Raw genomic sequence first — 14,565 nt, forward strand, 5'->3', positions numbered from 1 at the left:
AAAAATAAAAATAAAATTCTTACGAATTTTTGCGAAAATTTACGATTAAAAAAAGTACAATTTTGTCAAAAAAAATAATTTTATAGAATCAACAAAAATTAATAGCGATCGTTAGCTGAGGTCTTAAGCTTTCAAAAACAGTGTTTTTCTTAGCTGTTGGTTCCATTTTGAACGAGTTACAAGTCGAAAGCCTCAAAAATAAACGTACAGAAAGAACAAGTGGGTCAAAAATTGATCTTTAGTAATGGGAGGATGAAAGTGGCTTGATAAATTCTTTAAGGAAAATAATCTTGAGTATAAGAATAATATTTATTCCATCCCTGGCCAGAAAAAGAGTGAGGAAGACCAAAAGAGCTGCCGCAGATTGTGTCATCGACGGTTCGAAATTTGGTGAAAATCAGGTCAACAGTGCAGTAGCACGTCCATCGATGAGTTATTGATTTGCGTCGAATATTCGATCTCCTGCCCTTCTCCTCTTGGCATTGGCTTAGTCTTGTTTCTCAGTGCCCTTCGATCGCTTCAAATTGACATTGCCGGGGAGCTGCGTTCCTCTTGGGGGGAATTTCCATCGGAGCAGCTTAAAATAGACGGACCGACCGGGGATGCGCCACTTCACATGCCACTTGTTGCACTCAAGTGCCACGAACAGCAAAAGCCATAGAAGAAGCACTGCGGCCAGCACGAAGGGGCACAAACTTTGGGGCTTTGTCATTGAGATGTGAACCCACAAGTCGATTAGTTGGCCATTGGCAGTGGAGAGGCGCATTCCATCGCCAACGAAGAATGCGCAGCTCACTTGACGTAAAAACGGAGTAGAAGCAGCTGCAAACCTTGTGGTTTAAGTGGATATAATGATAGAGATAGAAATCTCACAAGTGCAGAATGCCCTACTATTAAACTTTCTACTTAATAGGACGACATTTAAATCAATTAACACCCAGGTAAGTTAACACAAAAATCACACTCACTTACATCCGAAACCTCAAATTAACCCAGGCTGTAAAAATTTGACTTCCCCATAAAATGATTTACTGATTTCCGAGAAATGCTCGACAGCCATATTAAATAATTTTATTACACTCCAGAGCAAGTGGATATTTTTCACTTTTACCACAAACACCGAACATAAAAAGGCAGCTGCAAACAAAACATGCAAATCATGCTCCAAAAAGTTCATTAAAAAAAGATCGCAAGTAGATGTTATATATTTAACTGGGGCTTCAGCCCACACTTCGTAAATTATGACAAATGGCAGGCAAATGTGGTCCTATTCCCTGGCATTCCCCCCGTTTTGAATACGTTGACAAATCGTTAGGTTAAGTGACTTAATAGCTAGCCCGGAGGAGCATAATGATGATGATTACTGCGATCGGCGTCGTCGATTATCTCGTTAATTAGAGACCACAAACAACCAGAGCATTTTTGCACCACTTGCCATTCCCGCCTCGTCAAGGTCACCCGATTTTAGCACAATTATCGAGGCCCTTATCACATCGCCTCCGGTTTTATGTAACTCACTTACAGCCGGTGGGAAGTAATTAAAACTGGAGCAAGTCGAGCACTTTTTATTTACGAGGGTGGTTACCGGGCTTTCGTGACCAGGTTCCTATGGCAATGCTAATGAGGCTAATACCAGTCTGCTCCAACAATTTAATGAAGAAAATAAATTCAATTTCAGGATAGTCAAATATTTCCCTAGCTTATATATGTATAGAATTAAGTGCTGATAATTAGTCATCAGCGGCTGGTTATTATAGCTTTTACTACGAGCCTTAATGGCTTAAGGAATTCTTGAAAGGCTTTATTTTCTAATGGGTAAGTTTTAGGTACTAGGACTAACTCCCACAACGTTTTTGTATTCCAGGGGCAACGCCTAACCGAATCGAAGACCACTTGCCATGGACTTTAACTTGTGCCCAAATATTGACATTGAATTATAATGCCCATTGAGACGCACGGCAATCAAAGGCCTATATATAGAGTCCCACACACGCTTATTACGGCCAAAAGTAGAGTGTAAGCAGGGGAAATCATAACATGGCTAGCGCACAAAGGCAAGTGGCAAATACTTTGTCTCTGACAGCGGTCAAAACATAAAGGGTAAAGGGTTTTCTTTCGCGGGATCTGCAACAGCTGTCAGGCAGCAGCCAGGCCGATTACTTTTCACGTATCTCAAAGATACGCAAAATTTTATGAGTATCTACCCATCTGCCGGTGCGTATGGCTGGGTTTCATTGAATTGAGTGCCCGGCTAAATGCTGTGAGCCGCAATTTGTATCTCGCGGTTTGTTTACCTACGCTGTCATCTCCTTTTGTTTGGCACCAGTTTGCCCAGCCCCCAGCCTCCAGACCAATTTGTTTGCCATTTGCAGTCAATCGCAGTGTGGCCACTAGCAAATATGCTTGTCAGGCCGCGTAGGTCTTTCCATTTGCCTTTTCATTTCGGCTCTTTAGTGGGCCGTCATCTCTGTTTGCCGGCCAGTTGGCAATTAAAAATGTATTTACCAGCTCTTTGCCATTATGGAGCACTTATCGCGCGACTTGCACTTGACCAGTTCCGATTTGAAGAGGTTTAAAGCCAGCCGAAGGACTAGCCCCCAAATGGCCGTTACTAAACGTGGTCTCGTATTTAAGCCCACTTGTCCTATACTCGATGTGCAATCATAGTCGCCCGCTGGCGCCATCTACTTGTCATTTAACTTGATAACTTATCACTAGCGCCTTTCTTTCTTTCTCGCCTTGAACAAGCGATGAAAGAAATCGGCAGACGTGGAAAAAAGCTTCACAGAAGCCAAACAAAGTTAAACGCAAACAAAGAGCATATGGAGTAGGGTACTGTAGTCAAGGGTTTCAACTTAATAATACTTCACAGATTCAAAATTTTAGTTTGTTGATTCCAAGTACATAATCATTGAATATAGCCTAACAACAAATATGTATTATCTGCATTCCGTTGATTATCTTCTAAGGAGCTTTGCTTATCCCTTATAACTCCCTTAATTTATAATTCATAATATCCACAAAATTCACATATAAACGCAAATTCCCAAGAAAAATCATCTATGTAGGGTATGTAAAAAATTTAAAAGAGACAGCCTAAAAACAAAAGCATTCGGCTACGACCGCAGCACAATCGAGCACTCATTTCAGTTGCTCACGAGGAGATCGCCGGTGAGGTATCCGAAAGATACAGTAACGCTCTCGCCAACCACATATACGATTTATCTCAGAGCAATGCAAGAGCCACCAAATAACGACAGCCAAGTAGGAAATTCAAGCTTATCTAGCCAAGATTAAAAATCGTATCTCATTTATTTTGTCTACCCGTTTAGCTCATTGTGGTGCAACAGAATTTACGAACACTGCCTCAGGAATTAGTTAAGAGCCATGCTGATCATGTAGAGCAGCTGGATCTAAGCCACAATTGTCTGAAGGATCTGTCTTGGTTGGCGGACTTTGAGCAGCTGCGCCATTTGGTCCTGGACAGCAATCGAATGCATGAGGCTCATTTGAGGACATTGACATGCCCACTGCCGCAATTGGAAGTACTGATGCTCAACAAAAATGAGGTGAAAACACAGAATCCCAGTGCAATTACTGTATATTAGAATTGCTTGCCAAACTCTGAGATTTCTTATCGATTCCAGTTCAGTGACCTGCCGACGACAATGCGCCTGATCAGAAAGTTCTTTCCCAATCTGCAGTATTTGAGCCTCCATGGCAATCCGATCTGCCCGGATGGCTTGGAACTGCAGCCATTCTCCAGTTACCTGCGCTACGACTACGAGTACTACAGGTGGGTTTGTTACAATATTGATCTATCTATACTTAGCTGCCGGTCTGTTTCAGCAACTACATTGCGCAGTCGCTGAGCAAACTGAAATTTCTGGATCATGGACTGGTTCAACGCACCTACAAATACGAAAGTTTTCCCATCAAAAACTACAATGGCAAACAGCTTATCCAGACAACAAGTGTCTGAACACATTAGCAAATAAATAGTCTTAAGCTATGTTAAATATATTTAATGAAGGAATTTCAAAAGTCTAATATTTCCCGTTGATCTAATTATTGTTGTTGGGTGCTAAAGAATATTGTTCACGTATAAGACCACATCCTAGACACAAGCCGTATAAGACATCTATCCAAGACACCAACCACAACAAAAAGCTTTCGGTGGTCAAATTGCAACCAAATGTTTTAAACAATTGTTTGTGATAAATCAATATCCCGAACTATGGCAAAAATAAAATGTATATTTTTAACAGTGTAACATGTTGGTATGAGCATGAACAATTGCAGTACAGCTAGTTCTTTAGCCATATGAACTACAAAATCGATGGACACTTTCTATAAATTGTAGGGCACTCGTATATAAAATCTTTTGCTTGTATTCTCGCAGCCGGCCGGCATAAGATAATTCAGAGGACGACCACAAGCAAAGAGTATGTGATGAACGCCAGAGCGAAACGAATCGCTGATAGCGAGTTATCGGGCTCTATATAAATCGGCATCTGGCAGCTTTTCAGTTTCAGTTTCGCGACGTCTCCCAGACAGCCGGTTTATATTCCAGTTCTTAAAAGTGCAGGTATATAGAGCTCAATATGGCCGATCCCAACGCCAAGCCGAAGTACACAAAAGTGAGTATAAATACTGTGGACAGCTGTCTATTAAATAATGCAAGACCCTATTGCTTGCACTTGCGCTAAGTGCATTAAACTTGCACTTCACATAATACAAGTTAAATGATTTAAAGTTAGTTGCCTACTTAAACTCAGCCCACACCAAACTCGTTTGTGTCGCAATTTATGCATGTACAAATACTCGCGATTTTGGCCTCCTTATACTTGGCATACAAATATTTTTCAAAAAACAGCAATCGGCTTGCTCATAGATATAGGGAGCTTAAACTGTTATCAACAGATGTGGTACCAAGAATAAACAGATGCAGTAAAAATAAGCAATAATAAGTAAGAAGTTTTCTATGCTGATAAGGAAAGATTCGTAGGAGACTTGCCCCTTTTCTGATACGGATGAGACAATCTTATAGGGCGATACATTTTTCAATGGCGAAATAATGAGAAATTTAAAATTAGGAAAACTAAACCAATTGCCTTTCCAATATTAATTGGGGTTTTAAAATTTAAGTACAGCAACTAGTAAACTTTCTTCTTAAAGTAAAAACGGCTCATAATGCCCTGATAATGAATTGATTGCAATTAGCGGACGACTTTATCTTGAAAGTTTAAGAACGGTGGACTTATGCGTTCTTATCGCCAACGAACAATTGTAATTCAAAACAACACCGGTTAACAGCCTCAAACGACTTTAGTTTATTGTCAACTGTTTTGCTTTTTTACAAACTCGACAATTTGGAATCGTGACTGGAATTACACTTTACAGTGTTTACATTATCGCGTGTCGCCGGCAAATTGAAATGGGCCAATCGGAGGGTTGATAACTTGTTTGAGCGGATAAGTAATTGCTGACAAACTGGGCTAGTAACAATGAACAAATTGCAAAAATTACTGGCACACCAATTGGCTGGCACACGAATGTGTATGAAATTTGAGCATACTTATGACCAGTGCGAACCCAATCACTGTCAGGTGGGGGAAGATTCCATTGCATCCACTGGCTTTATACTAAGTTCCAACACCCTTAATTCATTTACTTATAGCTTTTCATCAACAATGAGTTCGTTGATTCGGTGTCGGGCAAGACCTTTGCCACTTTCAATCCGGCTACGTCCAAGGAGATTGTAAAGGTCTCCGAGGGAGATAAGGTGAGTCCAGCATTCTCGAAAGTGATAGGCTGGCGAAATGGTCATAACAATAAACCTGCTGATTATTTCTATAATTTTGTTAGGCTGACATCGACCTGGCTGTGAAAGCGGCCAAGAAAGCCTTCCATCGCGACTCGGAATGGCGCAAGTTGAGTCCTCTGCAGCGCACCAATCTGATGAACAAGTGAGTTTTACCCCTGCGTCCCACGTGGAATAAGTTAAATAGTATTTTCCTTCAGACTCTGTGCCCTGATGGATCGGGACAAGGCCTTCCTGGCCAGCTTGGAGACCCAGGACAATGGAAAGCCGTACGCCGAGGCCCTCTTTGATGTGACCTACTCGATCTTGACGCTGCAATACTACGCCGGCTGGACCGACAAGTTCTTCGGCGACACCATTCCCGCTGGGGGCTTTGTCTCCATGACCCGCAAGGAGCCGGTGGGCGTGGTGGGCCAGATCATCCCCTGGAACTATCCCCTGCTGATGCTGGCCTGGAAGTGGGGTCCTGCCCTGGCGGTCGGATGCACCATCATCATGAAACCCGCGGAGCAGACTCCTCTGACTGCCCTTCACATGGCTGCTTTGGCGAAGGAGGCGGGCTTCCCAGCCGGTGTGATCAATGTGGTCAACGGATTTGGTCCCACTGCTGGAGCCGCTATCAGTGAGCATCCTGATATTGCCAAGGTGGCTTTCACCGGCTCCGTGGACATAGGACGGATTGTCATGCAGGCTGCAGCCACGTCGAACTTGAAGAGAGTCTCCTTGGAGTTGGGCGGCAAGAGTCCCGTTGTGGTCTTCGATGATGCGGACAGTAAGTGGCTCATCTTCTTGAAACCAAGTCCTAAACCTAATTCCTGCTTTCCCCATTAGTTGACTTCGCCGTGGAAACCACCCACGAGGCGCTGTTCTCGAATCACGGCCAGAGCTGCTGTGCCGGCAGTCGCACCTACGTGCACGAGAAGATCTACGACGAGTTCGTGGCCAAGGCAGCTGCCAAGGCGAAGGCACGCAAGGTGGGCAATCCCTTCGAGGAGAATGTGCAGCAGGGTCCCCAGATCGACGATGACATGCTGACCAAGGTGTTGGGCTACATCGAGAGTGGCAAGAAGGAGGGCGCCAAGTTGCAGGCTGGTGGCAAGAGGATCGGCAACGTCGGTTTCTTCGTAGAACCCACTGTCTTCTCGGACGTGAAGGATGATATGCGGATTGCCCAGGAGGAGATCTTTGGCCCCGTCCAGTCGATCTTCAAGTTCAGCTCCCTGGAGGAGATGATCGATCGGGCCAACAATGTGCAATATGGTCTCGCCGCCGGCGTCATTACCAATGACATCAACAAGGCCCTGAAGTTCGCCAACAATGTGGATGCCGGCTCCGTGTGGATCAACTGCTATGATGCCGTGCTGCCCTCCACTCCATTCGGCGGATACAAGCACTCGGGCATTGGCAGGGAACTGGGCAAGGATGGACTGGATAACTACCTGGAAACGAAGACCATCACCATGAAACTGCTTTAAGCTGGAACTTGAAGAGTCTCCTATCTCGTATACGCAATATTTGTATTTTATTCGCACTTGTTTTCGGTTTTGTGTTGCATTTTAAATAAAACTCATGGATTTCAGTTACCAGAGGTTAAGTCGAAGGAATCAAATGAACAATGTGGCTTACCAAGGCATCTCAAGCTCAGATTGAATTCATCAGCCCAAGAGTATGCTAGCTTTGAGTTGCATAACCACATAAGTTATAGTAGCCCCAATTAAACCACATTTTTGATATTTGATATCGAGGCACGAGTTCACTACGCTAGCAAGTTGAAAAATATCAATGAAATATCGATTGATCAAGTACTCTCGACCAGAGGCACCTCTAAAGCTTAACCTATATTGGGTTAGTTGATAAAATATTCCTTAGTTATATACTAAACACTAACACAACGTATAAAAGTAAACCTGAGATTGCTGATCTGCTGGCTAGCCGCAGGATTAGGCCACACTTGTTGGCGGAACCTGCGACTGGCTCTGCCCCTCCAGCAGTGGCACTGCAAGATCGCTCAAACGCGACCTGGCACTATGGTAGTCGTCCTCCGATCTCGGACGCATCTGCGACTGGTGCTGCGGACTGCTCTGCTGCACTACTTCAGTGTACACCGGTTGAATCTGTACTTGGGGAACATCATTTCGACCGCTATCGAACATATCATCGATGTCCACCAGCTGAAAGTCCACGGCAAATACATATCGCAGCACCATGACCAGGAGGGCCACAATCCACAGTACCATGCTGATCACGTAGCTGCAGCGGAAGAGCTCCAGATATGTATCGTGGGATACGTTGTGGTCGTGGATGATGGGACGCAGCAGTGCGATGGCATCGCCGCAGGTGATGGCAGTGGGATCTGTGAGATTCTCCCTCAGTTGGCCACACAGGCGCTTAAGATAGCCGTTGGTCAGGATCGTGTAGATTACGCTGCCCAAGCTCATCACCGAGAAGATTACGATGGAGGGCACCACAATGCGCCACGGCTTCGGCAGAACGCTGAAAAATATGAGTGGGTTTGAGCATTATGAGCTTGAACTACCTGCTTGAAGCCTATATACTCACGAGCTCTTTTTGCTGCCTGTCTGATAAATCAAACACATGGCTGTCCAGATAATGGCCACGATCTCTGATATGAGGGGAAACATATAGACAAACTGAGCTCCGGAGCCTCGATTCCAAAGTGTGGCCCTCACATCGATGGACACTTCAGTAAAAGAAAATTGATTAAAACAAAATAATGCTAATGTGCTGCTTTACTCTTACTTGTGCTCAAAAAGTGACGATCTGCCTCAGCATTAAATGTAATCTTCGGCGGTGGAGTCGTTGAGCTAGAAATTACCTCCATTTTCTTTTCGGCAATCAGACGCTCCAATTTCGGTCGATTCTCCATTGATTCATAGATATGCGGTAACTTATAGATTTCTAATAAAAAAGAGTTGGAATTGATTTTGAGGTACAAGTACATTGTAGGCTATCTTACGGCTCTCGCTTTTCGGCGGTTCGGGCGTGACATCCTGCACGGAATACTGCCTCCCATAGGCATACTGGGTGGCCTTGATGAAATCCTGATGAAGGATCTCCTTGCTTGGCTCATCCATTTTATCAAGGCTGCGCTCCGTGAAGATAAGTTTGGCACTGACTATTCCCTCGTACAGATCCCCCGATATCATGCTCAGCGATATGTTCCATAGAATGGAGAATACTGCTATCAGGACCATGAGATATATTACCATATCTGAAAGAAAGAGAAAAGTTTTTAGTGAAATTAGTAAAAATTATAAAAATTTTTCTTATTTTTTTACAACCTTGAAATGTTTAATAATCATTAAAATATGCTTTGCAGAATTAAGCTGGACGCAAATTCAAAAGCCAGGCGACTGACTCTCCATTTGTTACTCATTTTTTGAATTTAGATTTCCCATGCTAAATATGACACACAAAATGAAAAACAACAATGAAATCATACTTGTAACCTCTGGCACGCTTTGGCAAACATGTTGTTCTATCAAACGAACCGCTGACAAATTTGAATTTGAAATTAATGGTTCGCACATAGACATGGCTGCATTCGGAAAATCAACTATTTATGGAGCCATAGATCAAGTATACGCACTGTTGCGAACAATGGATTTCGAAATTTTGAGAATGGAAAACACCAGTGCTTGAAGGTTAGCCATTCGATAATTTATGGCTTTCTAGTTATATTCCGCCTGGGTTTGTTGAGTATATTTGTTTTGTGTAAGAAACCGCTAACTGTGAACTGGTCTTCGTATATTAACGCTTTTGTGTGAGTTTCTATCGGCGGTATGATATCATGCCAAATGTTATAGAGCTCGGTTAACGAGTCGGGGCGAAAAATTTTCAGATGACGTCGATACCGTGACTGCCTCCCAATAAAATTCATTTCAATTGATGCAAATATTCCCGCATATTGCTCGAAATAAAGAGAAAACAGTTCGCTGACAGAGTCAACAAACAGATTCGTGGATAAATATACGATTATGCTCGGTGTGCATAATAAAAGCCCCATGGCGGAACATGTCAAAACAGGGGAAATATTATATTACCATTCCATTTGATGGTTCATAATGGACGGCTGTATTTTACAAGTTCGCCCATCTATAGAGGGAATAGATCACGAGATGCTACCGCAGATTTCATGCCTCAAGTGCTTTGAACGCATTAAGCGGAATGTTTTTTGCTTTTTGGCCGGCCACCGACTTTGTATACATATATATATATGAAGCGATTTACTGCGCGTTGCACGATCCGTCGAAAAGTGGCACCAACGGAATGACATCATTTCCATCATGAATCCGCTCTCATCTGCGGAACATGGATAAATAGTATTCAGCAGTGTTGTTATGTCGTTAGCTCAATCGCTTTTGGCCAGGTTTCGTTATTGAATATGGCCCAAAAGAGGCGAAACCTCACGGAGAAAACTATAAATAAATATTACTAATCGCTTATAAATGTAATCGCCACCAACATTAGTCTACACAAAAAAGCTACAAAATGTTACAAATCTTATTAAAATTAGCATTTTAAGCAGCTATTTTCCTAACGCCATTGACTAAGTGTTTGTTTACAAACGACAGCGCCCGGAAGTTTGGCACTTTGGCCAATTTGTTAATGCCATTAACAGGAGCCACATGGCGTATACGTACTATGAACTACGCCCACTCAAATAAACTTTCCACCACTTATGGACAGATGAGAGCTGCATCAAATGAACTATATACAGATATAGGAAGAAGATCGGTAGACCCAGCAAGAGAAGTGTGAAAATGTTTATAAGCAAACACAACAAAGTTTATATTAGCGCTGTTGGCCAATTTAGCACCTTTAATGAGTTGATTGACGCTATTGAATTTTTATAAAATTGGCACATTTAGCTATGAATTGAAAATGGTGGCAGGCCTTGTTTTTCATCTAGGACTAACATTACAACAGCTTTAGTCTATGTCCGATGAATTGAAAAAACATAATAAATTTATATACAAGTTGACAAGCCGAATTCCCACTGTGTATTCACGTATATCGAATTATTTATTGGGTCGCTCTCTGCCAATTTTCAAAACATTCGAATACATATACCCAATCGGTTTATTGATGCTGAAAGACGCGCCCCCAAAAAGCAGCTTCCATGACTGATGGACAAAACTGTGAAATGGCTTTAATTGACTTGAACATTTGCTGTCAATGGCAGCAGACAGTTCACCTCAAATTTAACCAATTGGCTTTCCACAGCACGACATTCGAATTTCTAAGTGTTTTTATGGGTCTTGTTTTGGTTTTTAGTTCAGCCCTCCGAAGGCCGACCACAAAAATGTATTTTAAGCACCAAGGGCTGCCCTCAGTAATATTCTAAAAACAATAAGCATACTTAAATTATTAATATAGTTTACATATTAACGTACGATTTATATGACGAATATCACTGGTGGCCAGCTTCCCCTGTTTGTATTTTTTAATCAGCTCCATTTTGCTTAAAATTGCTGCAATTGTTTTTTTTTTTTTTTTTAATTTTATCACATCCGAAACGTATTCAACACATTTTTTTTGTATTTATACACAAAATTTCCAATAATAGTTTTTGCCTTACATCTGTTTAGCTATTTTTTTGGGTTTTTTGGAAATATTTTTCGTGACTGACGGAAATCAAGATTAGCGCATTTATAAGGAAAAATAATCTTTCAATTTGCCCGAATCTTGCATTACTTTCGTTGTTATATTTAATTTTAGTCACAAACAAAATATATTTTGATATATCTTTATCGTTTTCTCTTCACTTATGTGGTTTTTACAGGCCATGAGGGAAATAATTCATTTTGTAAAAAGAGGGAATTACAAAACAGCGCACAGAAGCTTATAAGAAATATAATAAAACAATGCGATTAAGAATTTAGCTTCCGCTTTTGAGCAAACTTAATGTAGCGCGGAGACTTTTCGAATTTTGCATCGATTCTGTTCACTTGAGCGATCGAAATAATTGAGATTAATTGATTTGAAATTACCGAAAGTGTGCGGGTGTATTTGTTTGTATATAGGAAAGGTGCCCAAGCGAATTTAGAATTGTATTTCAAACACTTTGGCTATCAATTTACATTTGCCGCGCACAGCAGTTGTTCGGGCTTTCAATTTCCATTTCTATTTTCCTGTCACATTACGTATACGTAACGAACCGAAATTAACACCTTTCGGTGCCCGCGCTCAAACAAATGTGCATTTCAGTGGCTTAAAGTCGTTCGGAATGGGTGTTTTTGGTTTGGGAAAAGTGACATCCGTCTGAACTGTCGAACCAAGGTCAAGGTTTGGGAAACGAAAGAGGGCGCCTTCCTCCCGATTGAACATTAGTTTCAGCTATTTACACTGCTATCACTGATTTGCCTAAAAAGCGATGGCCTTGTTAAGTGCCCAACCCGAAATTAATCCACGCATCCAAAAAATATAAACCGCACCGAACGGCTTCCAAATTCTGCGTTCTATTCGCTCTCAATCCGTCCGACTTTCATGACTGTCGTTCAGACACTGAGGCGACTATATGGCAGTCCATAATTCTCCAGCGATTTCGTCTTTCTCTCGCTCTCATTCGCTCTTCTAAGAGATATATCTACAGCTCTAGCCCGCTATATTATTATTTTTTTCTGTTTTTTAGGGGGCTCTCAAGAGCGAGCTTCTTCGGTTTTGTTTTGATTTCGAAAATCTGCAACTGGTTGCTCAGCTATGTTTTCGTTTGGGCCTTTGTTTTGATTTGGTTCTTTCGTGTTGTTGACTGTTTTCTTGTTTTTTTGTTTTGTTCATAGCCAACGGCGTGCGTGGGATGGGAAATCATTGTCTTATTTTTACATTCTGTTTGGTGCGAATTTGGGTTTTGAGAATGACTTTACAGCGTAGTTTACAATTCAAAACAAATTGGTTTACTGCCATTTACTTAACTCCTTTCCATGTTATATTTTCTCAGATTTATTTTAAAGCTAGTTCCTCAAATGCTTCCCTGCTATTTGCAAAATTCATTATTCCTATCATGTTTATTTATACATTTTTATAAATAAACAAAAGCGCAGTTCGATTTATGTCTTCCATTATTGTGCTCCCCAATCAGAACCGAGCATTAATCCGATATTCATAGAAATACAAATATCCTGTGCTATTTCCAAGTCCATTGTTTCGGCTTTTGGGCAGTTGCCATGGCCGCAATTATCGCCGATGACCTTGAAAGAACACGCCGCTTTTTCACGTCCAAGGTGAACTTAATTAGCGGCCAAACGGCCTTCGAAGGACTTGTCGATGTGAGTGCTCCAAATCGCGTGCCTGGCAGGCATCTAGTTTTTTTCTGGTTCCTTATGCTAAACGCAAAACTCCATCTAACAACAACGCTCGGCACTTGGGAGCCGTTCTAGTTTTCAGGGTCTTATCGCAAATACAAGTCTATTAACCCTTTTTTATTTCTAAAAAATGATGATTTGAATGACATGATAGGTATCATAAATTCGTATTAAGCAACAAATATTAGAGTTCGTAACAGCGAATCTATAATTTGCGTAATCGCGCTTCAAGCCTATTTGGAAACCATAAAGAACACCTTCTATTACCTTGGCTAATACGAACTAAACAATTGCCACCCAAGAAACTTATTTATAGACTGCGTTGCGCCCAATAAAAACCATAACAACTATGTATTTCCCCTGGTTTGGAATGGCTTTCGCAGGCGATAAACATTTCTAGCCCTGACGATTTCTATTCAATCCATTTCCACACATGTCATAATAAGGTCTTCGCCACCGACAGATAAACAAGCAAATCATTCCTTGCTCCCATGTTGAAACTGGCGATGACGTCGTCCCCTTATGCAAATCTCCAGCAGATAGTGGGACGTACATGAATATATTACAGAGTTACAAGGTTCCAGTTGAGTTATAGTGGTGATCAATCATTTTCTAACCAAATTATCTAGTGAAGTGTATATAACAAATTTTGTAGTTTAAGCGCGGTAACATTTACAGTGAATTCAGCACATTATCTTAGATGATTGAATCATGTTCCAAATGGCGTATGCGCATTTTTGGAAAAACCACTTACGTTCGCAGCGCACCACTTCGCTCCTGGCTTCCCGGGTTAGCATCTGCAGGCTGTCGCCAATCCGACGTATCCTCTGCGGTCGGCTCCCCATCTCTGATCCACGGCACTTGGTCCCCGCATCTAATTTCGTCTTTTGTTTACAACAGACAAACAATTAGCAAAATGGCTAAACAAAAACTTAGCACTTGAGTGCGCATTATTGAACTCGAATTGCTCAGCTCGGGCAAGACTTGGCACTAACTTGATGTCTGCGACCCGCTGGAAAAGAAAAGCCACAACTGGAGACGTTCAGACGACACGACCGCTCGACGATAACTGTGCGCACGCCAAGCGGCTATGGGCCATTTGGGGTATTTGCGCTGCTCCGGGGAAAATTCAAATGCTATGGCGTCACTTGATAGTGGTGGTTCCGGCGCCATGCAAACAGCATAGAGCGTTTTCAGATCCCTGCCAGTGGTGGCTATCCTTGGGGGATGTATATTAAAGAAAAAATGATTGCAAACGCAGTAGAACAATGTACCGCGTAATCTGTAGCCTTGTATTACAAATACAAAGTGTACTTTGTATAAAGCTTACATTTTTTAAATCAGTAACATTCATGCTTAAATACTTTACCGATAGTTTGTAGCGCATTAAATTAAATTAGATTACGTAGCTATGTA

At 41.9% G+C, this 14,565-nt stretch overlaps 3 protein-coding genes across 5 annotated transcripts; 2 read left to right on the top strand and 1 right to left on the bottom strand.

Moving 5' to 3' along the window:
* The first annotated feature begins 3,120 nt into the window (after window positions 1-3,120).
* On the top strand, window positions 3,121-4,052 carry LOC6555045 (leucine-rich melanocyte differentiation-associated protein). The gene is made up of 4 exons (XM_001981579.3): window positions 3,121-3,264; window positions 3,333-3,569; window positions 3,648-3,796; window positions 3,850-4,052. Exons 1-4 carry the CDS (start codon window positions 3,235-3,237, stop codon window positions 3,980-3,982), a joined length of 549 nt encoding a protein of 182 aa, XP_001981615.1. The 5' UTR covers window positions 3,121-3,234; the 3' UTR covers window positions 3,983-4,052.
* A 459-nt stretch (window positions 4,053-4,511) lies between these two features.
* Window positions 4,512-7,424, top strand: LOC6555046 (aldehyde dehydrogenase X, mitochondrial). The gene is made up of 5 exons (XM_001981580.3): window positions 4,512-4,640; window positions 5,681-5,785; window positions 5,869-5,969; window positions 6,025-6,596; window positions 6,656-7,424. Exons 1-5 carry the CDS (start codon window positions 4,605-4,607, stop codon window positions 7,297-7,299), a joined length of 1,458 nt encoding a protein of 485 aa, XP_001981616.1. The 5' UTR covers window positions 4,512-4,604; the 3' UTR covers window positions 7,300-7,424.
* A 190-nt stretch (window positions 7,425-7,614) lies between these two features.
* Window positions 7,615-14,235, bottom strand: LOC6555047. Of its 3 annotated transcripts, XM_026983133.1 has the most exons (6): window positions 14,145-14,235; window positions 13,904-14,033; window positions 8,802-9,056; window positions 8,585-8,743; window positions 8,384-8,525; window positions 7,615-8,317 (listed from the first exon to the last, which is right to left on the bottom strand). In XM_026983133.1, exons 2-6 carry the CDS (start codon window positions 13,992-13,994, stop codon window positions 7,765-7,767), a joined length of 1,200 nt encoding a protein of 399 aa, XP_026838934.1. In that variant the 5' UTR covers window positions 13,995-14,033; window positions 14,145-14,235; the 3' UTR covers window positions 7,615-7,764. The 3 variants fall into 3 exon arrangements, with proteins under 3 accessions (XP_026838934.1, XP_001981617.1, XP_026838937.1); XM_001981581.3 differs by having other exon boundaries at window positions 13,904-14,235; XM_026983136.1 differs by lacking the exons at window positions 13,904-14,033; window positions 14,145-14,235 and adding an exon at window positions 11,242-11,313.
* Between the last annotated feature and the right edge of the window lie 330 nt (window positions 14,236-14,565).

The sequence above is a fragment of the Drosophila erecta genome, unplaced genomic scaffold, assembly GCF_003286155.1.
Source record: "Drosophila erecta strain 14021-0224.00,06,07 unplaced genomic scaffold, DereRS2 tig00000000-arrow-pilon, whole genome shotgun sequence".
NCBI classification, from domain to species: domain Eukaryota; kingdom Metazoa; phylum Arthropoda; class Insecta; order Diptera; family Drosophilidae; genus Drosophila; species Drosophila erecta.

Coding starts and splice junctions, on each gene's coding strand:
- LOC6555046 (XM_001981580.3), top strand. CDS start 4,605: ATGGCCGATCCCAACGCCAAGCCGAAGTACACAAAA. Junction 4,641..5,680: donor CCAAGCCGAAGTACACAAAA/GTGAGTATAAAT, acceptor ATTTACTTATAG/CTTTTCATCAACAATGAGTT. Junction 5,786..5,868: donor AGGTCTCCGAGGGAGATAAG/GTGAGTCCAGCA, acceptor TAATTTTGTTAG/GCTGACATCGACCTGGCTGT.
- LOC6555047 (XM_026983133.1), bottom strand. CDS start 13,994: ATGGGGAGCCGACCGCAGAGGATACGTCGGATTGGCGACAGCCTGCAG. Junction 9,057..13,903: donor CGAAGTGGTGCGCTGCGAAC/GTAAGTGGTTTT, acceptor TCTTTCTTTCAG/ATATGGTAATATATCTCATG. Junction 8,318..8,383: donor ACAGGCAGCAAAAAGAGCTC/GTGAGTATATAG, acceptor CATATTTTTCAG/CGTTCTGCCGAAGCCGTGGC.
- LOC6555045 (XM_001981579.3), top strand. CDS start 3,235: ATGCAAGAGCCACCAAATAACGACAGCCAA. Junction 3,265..3,332: donor CACCAAATAACGACAGCCAA/GTAGGAAATTCA, acceptor CTACCCGTTTAG/CTCATTGTGGTGCAACAGAA. Junction 3,570..3,647: donor TGATGCTCAACAAAAATGAG/GTGAAAACACAG, acceptor TATCGATTCCAG/TTCAGTGACCTGCCGACGAC.